The sequence below is a fragment of the Indicator indicator genome, chromosome 13, assembly GCF_027791375.1.
Source record: "Indicator indicator isolate 239-I01 chromosome 13, UM_Iind_1.1, whole genome shotgun sequence".
Lineage (NCBI taxonomy): Eukaryota > Metazoa > Chordata > Aves > Piciformes > Indicatoridae > Indicator > Indicator indicator.
Window position 1 is genome coordinate 12,461,987 of NC_072022.1, and position 13,492 is coordinate 12,475,478.

Genomic DNA, 13,492 nt, shown 5'->3' on the forward strand with positions numbered 1-13,492 from the left:
ACTGGTTACAAAGACCCTCTGTAGTTGTAAGAGGAGCAACAAACTCATATGTGTCTGCTAGCAGATCCATAGTTGAGTTACCATAGCTTCTTAGCCCAATAAGACCATAACAGAATTCACCAACATTCAGTAACTTGTTCTTAACCCAAAGAAACGACTTATATGCCACATATCTCACAATCTTGTCTATCATGCAGGAAACAGCCCATCTGTAGACAATCACACTGATAATAGATAAAATAGAATGACTCAGAACCCAAAACAGCTTCATTTTGCTTCCTAATCTGAGCAGAAATAAATCACAAGCAATCGAGCCCCGAGTTGGAGCGCCAAAAATAAAAAGTGTGTCGGTGTGAGCTGAAATTCCCCCCCCACCGACAATAACCAGGCTAGCCCAGTCTGGAAGCAAATGAAAAGCTGTATTTACAAGCAGAGTCTAAAATCTACAATGAAATGCAATGAATATGTACAAATATACAAAATTCACAACATTCACAAATATATACAATCAACAGAAAAAGCACAACCGATCTCCCTTTGCTTCCCCCCAAGGGGACCCTCCCAAAGGGGCCTCCCTCTCCCAGGAGCTTCCCCCCCAGACCCCCCTGGACAGAGAAGCAGAGTTAGTTAAGCAGAAAGCTGTTAACTTAGCTGCCAAGGTCAGTGTGTTATCTTCAGCCAGAAGAGAAGAAGAAACAGCAGCCAGACAGCTCAGCAACTGCCCCCACTGCCGAACGCAGAATGTGCAGAATGCCTACTTTGTTTTGGGTAATAGTTCTTAAACATTTCTATCTATCCAATGGAAGTGTTTAGAACAATCGTTATTTTGCTTTCTTACACCCAATAGTGACTTATTTACATTCTTTCACTTTCTCTGTTTTGAACTTTGCAAGGAAAAATTAAAAAGACAGTTTCAAACCACCACATGCTCGCATGAGGAGCAGCGAAGCATTGGATTCTCCTGCTAACCTGGTAGCCAGCTCTGAAAGGCACTGCAGAAATATGCAGCCAGCCAGCTTCCTCTAGCATGGCAACTTTCTCTGCCTCACAATGACCTGATTATTTTCAGCTCAAAATAAATGGCACATTCTTAATGACTAAGAATTCACTGTGACAGCGAACAGTTTCCTGCAAACAGAGACTCGCCCCTGTGCGCGTCCAAGGGAACTGACTGACATTTCAGTGTTTTGAAGCTATTCTTTTTCATCTGCGCTGCACAACTTGCTACGTTCCTTCTCAAGCATTTTAGCACTTGGGACTTCATCCTGCCAAGACTCAGGCAGAAGGTCTGCTTTATGCATTGCCAATGTCCCACTGAAGTCAGTGAGACACATCAGGACACTAACCTCAGTACCTCCATAAAACTATTCAGACTAGAGCCTTTATTTGGACATTGAAATTCTGAGCAGTACCCAGCAGCTTATGAAGTAATAAACTTCAGTTAAATGTGTACAAAATACTGTTGCTACAGAACAGGCTTGTTCTTTCATCTAGAAACACCTATTATGAGCAGTGCCACTCTCCATAAAAGATACAGGAATCAAAGCTTGGTAAAGTAAACAGCCAAGGCAGACAAATGCTCTTTAAACCCATTTTTATTAGGTATTTTGACATCTTGTGATTATTTCCTGAAAACAGGCTGATTGCCCACTGGCTGATTAGACTGAAAAGCCTGACAAATGGCAACACAGAAAAAATCTGAAACTGAAGGGCATTTTGTTCCTTGCATAACCCTTTCTGTATAAAACACGGGACAAGTATTTCAAAACCAAGGTCATCATCTTGAGGAAGCTGGGCTTTGGGAAAAGCAGCTAAAGGAGCAGAGAAGAGTGGCTTCATAAATCTATTTCATCTTTTGCACCTGCGCAGAATGCAACCTCCATTTACTGGCAGCAGCTCATTTCTCAAAGCCATTAGGAGAAAGTACAGCACCAAAGCTAGAAATGTTCAAACAGCTGCTACCACTCACATCAATACACTTACACTGGTGTTGAGGAAAGCTTGAAACTCCTGACTCTGAGTAAAGTGAGCACTAACTGTCAGAACACTGATTTAATGTACACTGCATGATGAAACACAGGATACAGAGAAATCCACAGGAGGACACAATAAAAGGACCTACCTCACTGGTTTTACTGTGCTCCCATTTTTAAGCTTAGTTGCCAGTATACTTACTGCTACATTTAAAATTTCCTTTCAGGCAAACTCAAAAGACAACCATGAGAGAAGTACAAGAGGAAAGGGTTTCACTCCAGGGGAAACTTAAGTGGTGTGAAGTCTTTAAGATAAAGACAGTCACAGTACTTTTTTCTGTGATCAATTAATGGAATACAAAGTGCACTTTAGATTAGACAGGATTAAACTCTTGACTCTGAAGTAACAGAGTAAAAACTCACCTGTTCCTTTCATTTTAAGGTTCAGTTTGGTCACTAAAGGGTTCAAATTGAAACATTTCTAAAATTATTCTGAAAACTCATGTCTAAATCTGAACTAATATCTAAGATCAATTCATAGACACTATACCTGTAAGTACAAATAATTGCATGACCTGCTGCAGGAAAAAGGAATCCTGAAATTATTTTCTTTCTATACAATTTCAAGAAATATGTTTTAGATCTAAGCATTCTTATGGGCCAAGGCCAGAATGTTTTGCAAACTTAAAATAACAAGGTAAAATGATTACTTTTTATTCCTGTGCCTCCTAAATTGAAAGTTCTGGCAGTAGATGAGTATCTCTCCTGAAAGAGAAGACAACGCACACTGTCCTTGGTGTGACTGGCAAATGAGTCAGACCACTCAGAACAAGGAGGCATCTCAGTTCCAGACAATCCCATATTGTGAGATGAACAAAACTTTGCTAAGCAGCAATGTACCCTGCTGTGTATCTTTATATAATATCCAAAAGTAACAATGTTTAATAAAAGAATTAATAAAGTCTTTCTCTAAGCAATTTCAGAACACAGCAATATCTACTTTCAAAGCATATCCCAAAGAGAAGTGGTTTTTTTAGTATTTTATTGAATGGGCACATCAGCAAGTAAGATTTTAAGAAAAATCTACACACAGCTTCCTAGAAATAACAGCCCACAGTACCCTCCTTAAGTTATCTTTAACCATCTGGTCTCCATATTTCCCAAACGGCTTATACAGGTTTTTGCCCCCCCTCTGTGATTTTCCTGTTTTGGTTATTTAAATAAATAATGGACACTGTAGGAGATCCTAGAGAAAAATCCACATCTCAGCACTGCATAGCTGGACAACTAACTTCACTGGATGTCATCATCATCAAAGAGATCTTCAAAATCTGGTCAGAAAAATAAGACAAGGTAAAATTAACCTTAAAAGTTTCTACAGTCACATATGCAAACATTCCAGTACAATTCATTATTTGTATTAAAGACAGAAATAAAGATTAATTAGAGGAATAACAGTTACTAATCATCTGTTACCAGAAATGTAATGTTGGGGTGGGATGAGACAGAGAAGAAAGGCAGACAGACCTACGCACACATTCTCTATCATACACAAATTAAACTGCTTCATTTGCACAGCACAACCTTTGCCATTAAATTCATGAAAGCAAAGTGAAGCTTCAAAGAAGGGGCTTTTATAAACATATTAAGCAGCCCTGATGTTCAGAGATTACCCATGGGATCACCCATGATTCCCTGACTTCAGAAATAAACAAGCACCACCTCTATGCATGCAGCAAGTCTCAGGTGTAGACATTCCTGCAGAATTCTGGCTTTAGGTCATAGTATCTAGGCATATGCTTACAAATTTTGCAGACTGACATCAGCATTTGTAATCTGCTGTTAAAAATCCCTTCCCTAAAAAAAACCCTGAACACTTAATTGCTGTGAAGGTGCTAGTAATCTTTCTCTTTCAGAAAACTTGTCTCCCTCAGACATGAAATGTGGCTGGCTAATTATGGCACACTCAGCATAAATTAATAGCATAAGTGAAAGTCTTTATTCTTACAGAAGGCAATATATAAGTGCCATATAATAAATGAAGATTAATTCTCATTTAGAAGAGTCTCAAATTATCAACAGAATATAATACCACAACATGATGGTAGAACTTTGTGGAAATACCTACTCCTGAATATGCTGGCTTCAATAACGAGGTAGGGTCCTCACAACTGTAAAGAGGATATTGAAGCTGAATTTAATTTTTTTCCTGTATGCTAAGTCTTGAGCAACATGAAAAAGTCACTTTATTTCTGAATTAATACCAATTTGTGATATCGACACCACCACAGCAACTAGATTTAATACTGTATCCAAAATTAACTGTTGAAATGACAGGCTGAGGGAGCTGGGGTTGTTCAGCCTGGAGAAGAGAAGGCTCTGGGGAGACCTAATCACCACCTTCCAGTACCTGAAGCGGCTCTGAAAGAAGGCTGCAGAGGGACTGGGTATGAAGGACTACAGTGACAGGACAAGGGGCAATGGTCTTAAATTACAGTAGATGTAGATTGGATATTAGGAAAAAGTTCTTTACAATGAGAGTGTTCGAGCACTGCCACCGGTTGCCCAGACAGGCAGTTGAGACCCCATCCCTGAAGACATTCAAGGTGAAGCTTGATGGAGTTCTGGGTGACCTGATCTAGTTGAGGATATCCCTGCTCACTGCAGGGGAGTTGACCATTGGAGGATTCTTCCAACCTAGGTGATTCTATGAAATGTCTAAATATACTTAAAAAGCGCAAAAGCTTAAGAACCAAGTATAAGGTGGTGGTGCGTATTTTACCTCCAAATGGCTTCATAAATAGCTGTTCACCTCTCTAAAAGTAGCTGCATATACTTACACATATACCGTTGACATTCAAATGCAAAAAGCGTATGAAGACCAAAGTTTTATTTTGCTTTGGACACAAATGCATGCATAACACCCAAAAGCAATTTTGTAAAGTTCTGTCCATGTTTTTGTATGTATTTGCAGTGTTTAATACAACCTATGAGCTATGCAAACTGACCTGCCAAATCGCCCAAAACCTCCAGGAGAGAATAAAAGCATCATATCATTCTCACCTGCACCATTTAATATTGACGTGCTCTCAATGTTACCTCTCACTGGAAGCATGTTTAGGAAGAACTTCAGCGACTACCAGGCACCAAAGAGATGAAATTAGAGAGAAACCAAGGGAGGCTTGCTTTGATAACCTGCAGCTTCTACAGGCCCTAGACGCTACCATCCCCACTGCGCGGGCAGGTGCCACGGTGATCCCGCCCCACTACTCCCGGACCGCGGCGGCTCTTACCGTTAAAGAAGTCGGCGTGCACCGCTTTCTCGTTGGCAGCCAGGTCCATCAGCAGCCCCGTGCTTCCCCCTGCCTGGGAAAGCAGGCACTGAGCATCACCGGGCCGCGGTCGGGCAGCATGGCCCCGCCACCACCCAGGAGCCCCACCACCCTCATCCATCCTCACAGGCAGCTCCTCTCAACATCCCCTCACCTCATCAAGATCCACGTAGGGACCAGCTCCCTCAGGGAACATCTCGTCCACCGCCGGCTTCATGGCGGAAGTGCCGCGCGTCCCCCACCACAACGCCCCTTCCGGGCGCGCGGCGCCTGCTTCCGCTGCGGGGCTGCGCTGCGGCCGCGCGGCAGTCTCGCGTGTCGCTGGGTGCGTGCAGCCGGCAGCGGCGGGGGCTGAAGTCGGGAAGATGGCGCCGAGGTAGCCAGCCAATGGGCTGCAAGGAGCGCGATTTCTCTGTAAAGGCTGTGACTATGAATTGTGCTGGTGGTCCTTCTGATGTCGGAAGGATAGATTTACAATCTTTTAAAGCTGAATAAACTGGTCTGAGACCAGGATAACAAGAATGGAAGGAACCTGAGACCAAAACGTTGAGATGTACCCTACATAATGTGTGGTGATCTCATGCTAAACCCCACAGCTCCAGGAGGATAATTTAAATGCAAATGTAGGACCACTGTAGTATAATGAATTAGGCAACTGATAGAGCATGGGTACAAAGATTTGTGTGATACAAAGTCATGTAACCAATCATATATGATTTCTTATTTATGCTACATATAAATTGTTGCTTTTTGAGATAACAGAGTGCTGGATTTGTTTCTGCAGAACTGAAATTAAGCAAATGTCTGAACTCTGTGTCAATTGGCTTTGCACACTGGATAAAAGACCCTTTTTTGGAACTACTCTTCCAGTCACCTGTCCTGGTGGACACCACTGAAACTGAGCGGACTGGTATTTAACTGCTATGCACACAGAACGAGCAGGTTCTTGAGTCGGGGCTGCAAGCGTTGTATAAAAAAACCTCTCAGAACCATGTGACAGAATCAAGAAATTTATTGATTTCATGTGAAAGCGTAAATTGTAAAAAAGGAAAAGGCTAATTTAAAGCATGAGATGCTGCATGTGACTGCTATGAGTATTAATAAGTGGCTGAGAGGCAGTTCAGGGGCATTTGCTGGTAGCCATGTATTCACTTAAACATCTTAGAAACACTCGACTGTTTTGGTTGGAAAAGACCTTTAAGATCATCAAATCCAACCATTAACCCAACACTGCCAAGACACCAACTTCGGAAAAAATGAGTGAAGCAGTTAGTGCTCATGGCTGGGCATATGATAGCCAAGGTGGCTCCCAAAAGGGAACTGGGCAAAGAGGGCTGTGGCCATTTCATTGATTCTGTTGTAGTCTCCCAGGGTTCGGAAATACTCCACGTAGGACCAGAAGTCACTGGATGAGAAGGGCCAGTACGGCAAGGCTACAGGTTCCCGGTAGAGAGCTAAAAGAAACCAAACAGAATATTGCAGATTGCTGTAATACAAAGCAGTTTTGCTGAAAGCTTGGATCCGGGAGCCAGCATGGTTTGGGGTTAGATTCCTTTGGGATCTCTGACAGGAGAGGGGCAAGAAGAGCCATTGACCCCTCTCCATGCCATGCTCTGCAGAAGAGTCCCTGTTCTGATTGCACCAGAAATGGCAGAGTGGGACAGGATGAAGAGCTTTAATACCTAGAAGGTTGCTGGTTGTTTATAAGCAAGAAGCAATTGCAATCCATTTTTCCTCATTCCACACCATTTCCTGTGCCCAGTGTAAAAATATATGTAATAAGGCACCATCATCTACACTGTGCCCCTGCAAGCCACCAGCTCTGCATACAGGTTCCTTTCAGTAGAGCCAAGGGGAAAGGGCCATGCAGTTGCTCCTCTGCCATCTCAGCACAAAGACAGCTGAGTACAGCAGAAGCTGGGTGTGCAGGATCCACCCTGGGCTCCTGGGGCCTGGATTCATGCTGCCCTAACATGGCCTCGAACTGCAGAGTTGTAACTCATCTCAGCAGGCTGCAGAAAACAAGCTAAGAAAACAGAGAGGAAAGACATTGCCTCTGGGAAGACTGCTGCTGTATTTGTGCCCACTCTAGGAATATCTGAGAAAACATGAAATACTCATTGAAACAAGAGTTAAAAGTCAGGAGAAGGAAAACAAAATCCAGGAGCCGACGATCCTTTGGCCAAAATCTGGGCAAACATAGAAGCATATATAAAATGTAAACTGAGACAACATAGTCACAAATGTCTTTCTGTGCAGTAAAAACTAAAGCTAGTATTTTCATTTGATTGAAAGCCCTTTAAATAAATGGGAGCAATTTCACTCACCAGACTCGTCTTGATACCAGGGTCTTTAGTGGGAATTAAGAGCCTTCAGCAATCCTATTGTCAGACCTTAATTTCACAGAGTAAAGTTTGTAGTGCAGGCACAGATGGCACATAACAAACTAAATGAACCAGCCAAATGCTGTCTGCAGAGAGGAACTCACTGTTTATACCAGCTGACCTTAGATTCACTTTGCAGTCTGATGCTTGGCCCAGTGTGAAAGAAAACCATAATTGTTGGTAATGAGAGCAACAGGATGCTGTCTGAACAAGGTTTTATTTTCAGATTGACACACACTCTCCTGACTCTCTAAGAGGTTGCTGCAAAAGTATTTGCTGTCTACAAATATAATAGGGCCCATAAAAGAGTGAAAACACAGAAGATACATTCAAAAGATTTTAGAGCCATAAGGAAATACAGTGGAGCATAGGAAAAAGTGTTTTGCATTTAAAGTAATCTTATTAGCCCTTATTCCATATATATATATTTCTAATTTCCATATCTGTTACAATACTCTCTCTGCATATTTGTATCTGTGCACTTGGGATGCTGAGGGCTGTCCTGCTTAATATACCAACTGAGACATACAGCAGCAATTACAGTACCTTGTTATTGCAGATAGTTCTGTGCAACTTTGTGCTCAGAAAGAATGCTTTCTGAAAACAGCAAAGAGAGGTTAGCTGGTATCACCCTCAGTAAGCCAGTGTAAACATCATTAGGATGTTGAGGGTTTTTTTAATCAAAGGCAAAATCTAATCCAATCGACTAATCACACAAAAGTGACACGAACCAGAGGGTAGCTATGCCAAGGGATTTATTCCAACGTGTCTTTAATTGGATTTGTGGCAATTTGTAAATTTTATGCTTTTTGTCATGGAATTCAGTATTTCTTGCCAATAACCAGGTGCAGATATAGTATTACTGCTTGGGACGGACAAAATTCTGTCTGTTCATAAGTCTGGTGCTTCCCAGTCACAATTTGTGCTACAAAATAAATTATTTGACCATAACTCCTTTTTGTTTTCAGACTGCAAGTGTATTAGCTCTGTTGCTAGACATTCATATGTCAGCTTTTAAGAAATGTTAAAGGCAATTCTAAAAACTCACTCTTCTTTCTCCACCAGAGCTTGACAAAAGCACTTTCACAGCCCACTGAGGTTAGTACACTTTCCTGCCAAAGCCACTGCTGGGGTTCAGGCCTGGGAGTTACAAATGACTCTTCTAATTGTTAGTGAATCAAAGGGAAGGAAAGCAAATGAAGAATTACCATCTCCATCCCGGATTGATCGGGCATCTGTAAATAAAGAGGAAACTCATCAGTACCAGCTCCTGCACAGAAATACTTGCTGTTAATAAAACTTTCTGTCTAGCCCTAAGCTGACAAGTTCTTTAATGCACACGTAGAGCCCGCTGTACAGCCTCTTGAACAGCTGAATAAGGAATTCCCCATTTACAGTCACTCAGTGCTACAAACCAAATACTCTTAACTAAGTGGCAGAGCAGTTGTGATTAATACATGAACAGTATCTGATATGAAAGAGAAGATACTGTATTAGTAACAAAATATTTCTCGCTGATTGAAAAAATAAACAGTAAATTCAGCAGTTATCTTACCTGTTAGTATATTCATCAGCATACAGAAGAAAAATAAGCCAATAAATGTCATCTTTTCTGCAAGATAATGCTCGTCTTTCTGAAAAATAATCTGTACAGCCTGAGGATTATTACAAGAGATCAATAATTATGCAGTCTATTATTTCTTCTTATTATATGTTCCAAATCAGATTCTAATTACTAGATTAGGCATAACAAGATCCAATTACATTACCTTGCATTTTCTGAACTGCAACACAGAATATTAAAAGAACCACAAGTCCTGAAGTGTGTACTGATACTTAATTTTTGAGTGGCATAAATCTAAGAGGCTCCTCTGAACCGACATGAAATTAAGTGTCTCTGGAGATGTTTTATTTTGTGGTTAATTTAATGTCACTGCAGAAATTACCTTTCTCCTTTTCTTCTTCTTCAGTAGTAAAGGTCCGTAGCTCCAAGACAGCTACAGAACGCTGAAAGGATTTCTATTGCTGTAAAACAGCAGTGCTGTTTAAGGAAGGGTGGGAGGAAAAGAAGAGATACGTCACTGAGTTACTACACCAATCCGATCTTGTCTCCTCCAGGTAGAATTACTTGTAACTACTCACATTTGTGTTGTATTTCAGCACTGTCCATGGAAGAGACAGGGGCCATTTTTGAGAGGAAATCAGAATCAGCTTTGGATATACCACTTTTGTATTTTGAAGACAGAGAGAGAAAATCCACAAGCAAATTCAGTGACATTACCTTTGCTACCCTCCTGATTTTCTTTCTTTTTGCCTCTTGGAAAACTAGATTTTAAGAAGCATCATTTGAGAAAATTGCTAAGAGGATATTGAGCTTCTCCTCCAGCTGAGTCACGAAACCCACAAACACCTGACACTGATTTATGTCCTGATGTTGGATCCTTAAAATATAGGCACCAAGTGCCCACTGAAATCAATTTGCCTATATTAAGCAAATAAGTGGGTCCCCAGGTATCTGAGGCATGCTGATGGTGCAGGTACTGCAGCCTCCAAAGAGGGTCAATGTGATACATTGAAATGCATTTTCACATTACACTGGTTGGCTGGAAAGATTCCCAATGTCAAGCAGGTGCCTTGGGCTCCAGTCTGTGCAGGTTGTCAAATGGATCCAGTACTTTTTGAAGTCAGGAGTGGGAATACAGTTTAGAGAATATTTAGCTGATGTGTGTATCCTTAGCACAAAACTCCTGATAGCAGCAGGTGTGGTCAGAGGCTAAGGTGTAGCAGAAAGTGCAACTGATGGGGAGATGTGGAGATTTCCATGCCCCTTGACAAGGTGGCCATTCAGGTCGTGTTGCCAAACCTGGCAGCTGTTTCCAGATGGCTCTGATCTGGAAAGGAGCTACTGAAATTCCCATGCAGAACTCACTGCTCACTTTCATGGTGTGATGATCTGATTGTAGGGCTGATGATCTGATCTCTCTTGACTAGGAGTTTTCAGTTGCCTTTGTAGTCTACAAAATCATAAATTATCTTGATTCTAGACACCTACATTTCCTAACCACATATGTAGGTCCTAACATCGGGTCTTTTGCTCTAACACATCCACTTGTCTGCCACAGAAGCATCACGTAGGGCAAGTCTGTGTACTCTGCAAAGTCCTGGAGCAGAGTGACCCAGGTGAGTGGCCTTGCAGGAGGCCCCAGCTCTGCTGGAGTTTATTTCTATCTACACATGGAGTTAGATAGTCCTGCCAAAAAATAATTAGATATTCTGAGCAAGGAAAAGAAACAGTGCTTTGTAGCACACTGAGCTGTGCCAACTCATGTGGAGACTGCAAGGAAAAATATTATGAAAGCAGAATCTATTGCATCTTTGAAAGGCCTTAGTCCTCCTGTTTAATATTTTCTAGGCCTGCAGGAAGGGGTCACTTCATCAGCTACGTACCACCAGCACCTCTGCCCTGCTCACCTGGGTCACAGCAGCTGCTGGTGGGAGAAGGCATTTCCCTCAGCACAGCCGAGTGACCACCATCACAGCCAGTCAGTCCCAGCAGCAGGACGGCAATATTGGTGGTTTTTTTCCCTTGAGCAAGCAAGGAAAAAGAAATGGTTCTTGATAGACATTAACTGCTGCCAGAACTATTCTTTGGAGGAATCAGAAACCCAACTTTATCCAATGTGAAGAAATGTATACAATGCTTTAGTAGCCACCCACGTCTAAGAACAAAGTAGACAGAGTGAATTTCACTTGGGTTTCATTTTAAGCCCTGTATTTTAAGCACTGTTGTTCATGTTAGTTCAATTGACCTGGACACTTTTATATTTGTGATGGAGTAATTAGAGTCTAAAGATAAAATTCTCTCTGGTTTCCTGCTCCCTGCTCCTGTGATCCTCTACAACTGGCGAGTACAGAGTATCTCTGTGCCAAAGTCTTACAAACAACCTGTGTGGCAGTTTGCAGATAATATGCCAATAAACGGGTACATCGTAATCTTATTTTGCAGCTGCAATTCATACATATTCTTTGGGATTAATACCACAGTATTTTGCTTTTAACAGTATTAACTGTATGTCAGATCAGTTAGACAAGAGGATGTAATTTATCTGCATCTTCAGTGGAAGTTTCATGAAGTCCCTCCTAAAGAGGCCATTAAAATAACACAGAACTAAGAATAAGAAGATCCTGTCACAAGCTAAGCAATAGGAGGCATACACAGGAGAGAAAAAAAAACTTTTACATGAGCTTTCCACTGCTTAACCTCTGGATACTTCTAGGTAAGGGACAAAATTCCTCCCAGGAGGTTCAACAGTGTTCTGCCTGGAAGCGAGGGGGAATATGGTGTCACACTTTTACTTATGACCAACTGACTTAGAAACCCTCCCAAGTGAGAAAAATGTAAATGGGGAGATTCAGGAAAAGAGCTATCTAACCAAGCAAAACTCAGCAAAACCTGACCTCTTGAAAACACATTGCTAGCTCTGAAATGCTCAAGAGGATCTGTGACTCCTGGCTTACATGGTGATGGATTAGCCTCCCAGAAATAAGATCTGGACATTGTGACAGGCAGCACTCTGCTCAGTTTGGTATCGAGGTTAGTTGTGTTCACTCTGTCTCTGCAATGAAACTAAAAACGCTATACTGAGTTAAGTCAGTGGCATGTCCTCTACATGATTACTGCTCTCTGGTGGGAATTTATAATTTACAAAGTTTAAAAAAAAAATCTAGAAAAGCTCTATGAGAAAGATAAGCCTGATTTTGCGAAGATCTGGAAAATACATAAATATAGCAAATTATTCCATTCCACTCCAATTCACTCCAGAGCTGAAGAGGGTCTATAGCAACAAAGCAGAGCAGACTGTGCCTTTTTCATGTACAAATTTGCAGTTTAGGGAAAACTACATGTCACAGCAACAAGCAAGGCAAAGAATAGTTTACCACACCCAAACCGTATCTCTTCTCCATTGCACAGGCAAGGTAAAAGAGAAAAATTCTCTCTGTGAAGTTATTACCAAAAAAAAAGAAGGAACTAAAAAGATCTTTTAGAAAAATAACTTGAATTGGCAAAAGACACAAAGAATAATAATGAAGTTACTGTCTCAATAAAAAAGGATAGATGAGGTACATGGCTACTTAAGCGGCATCACTTCTACAAAGAAGGAGAATCTGCATCAGAGAAGTGATAGGAGCCAGGACAGTTTTCTCTGAACTGAACTGGTGAAATGAACCATCAAGTACAGCCACAGCTTAGTGAACATACATTGCACCTACAAAACCTCCACCACAACCATAGATTGTCAAGCCAATATTGTATTCAATACAGGGAAGACTCTCAGTGTGAAAGAGCAGAACCTGGCTTGCCTTGTTTGACAGAGCTGGGATTGACTGCACAAGTCCAAGAGTTTGCTCAAGGATGCCTTGACTAAAGCCCCACAACAGACTTCCTCCCCAGGGGGCTGGTAAAATCCAATAAAGAACAAAAAGACAATCTACCTACTTGCCAGCAATCTTCTGTCTCTCAAAGGAAGCAAGCAGTTCATATTTCATCTGACAATCTACCCACCTCATCTTTGTGCCCATCTGTAATGCTCAGCTCTGCTTCTCCTTCTTAAGTAAGCAAAGCAGCCCAGAGTTTGTGCAAGATGAGAATGTGTATGTTTAAGCTGACTAAAAGTTGTCACAGGCATTTGGAAGAACTGGCCAGATCCCAACCATGTCACACTACAGACAATGCCCTTAATACCTTCCTTGAACTTTGTTCATCTCTGAACTGGGCAGACAATTGGACTAGGTGGTGATTGTA

At 41.6% G+C, this 13,492-nt stretch overlaps 2 protein-coding genes across 2 annotated transcripts; both read right to left on the reverse strand.

The window, feature by feature from the left end:
* Window positions 1–2,993: 2,993 nt before the first annotated feature.
* COPS9 (COP9 signalosome subunit 9) lies at window positions 2,994–5,533 on the reverse strand. Its single transcript, XM_054386152.1, has 3 exons — window positions 5,460–5,533; window positions 5,267–5,339; window positions 2,994–3,304 (listed from the first exon to the last, which is right to left on the reverse strand). The coding sequence occupies exons 1-3, from the start codon at window positions 5,520–5,522 to the stop codon at window positions 3,267–3,269; spliced, it is 174 nt and encodes a 57-aa protein (XP_054242127.1). The 5' UTR covers window positions 5,523–5,533; the 3' UTR covers window positions 2,994–3,266.
* A 1,041-nt stretch (window positions 5,534–6,574) lies between these two features.
* OTOS (otospiralin) lies at window positions 6,575–9,296 on the reverse strand. The gene is made up of 3 exons (XM_054386249.1): window positions 9,245–9,296; window positions 8,898–8,924; window positions 6,575–6,759 (listed from the first exon to the last, which is right to left on the reverse strand). Exons 1-3 carry the CDS (start codon window positions 9,294–9,296, stop codon window positions 6,575–6,577), a joined length of 264 nt encoding a protein of 87 aa, XP_054242224.1.
* Window positions 9,297–13,492: the final 4,196 nt, after the last annotated feature.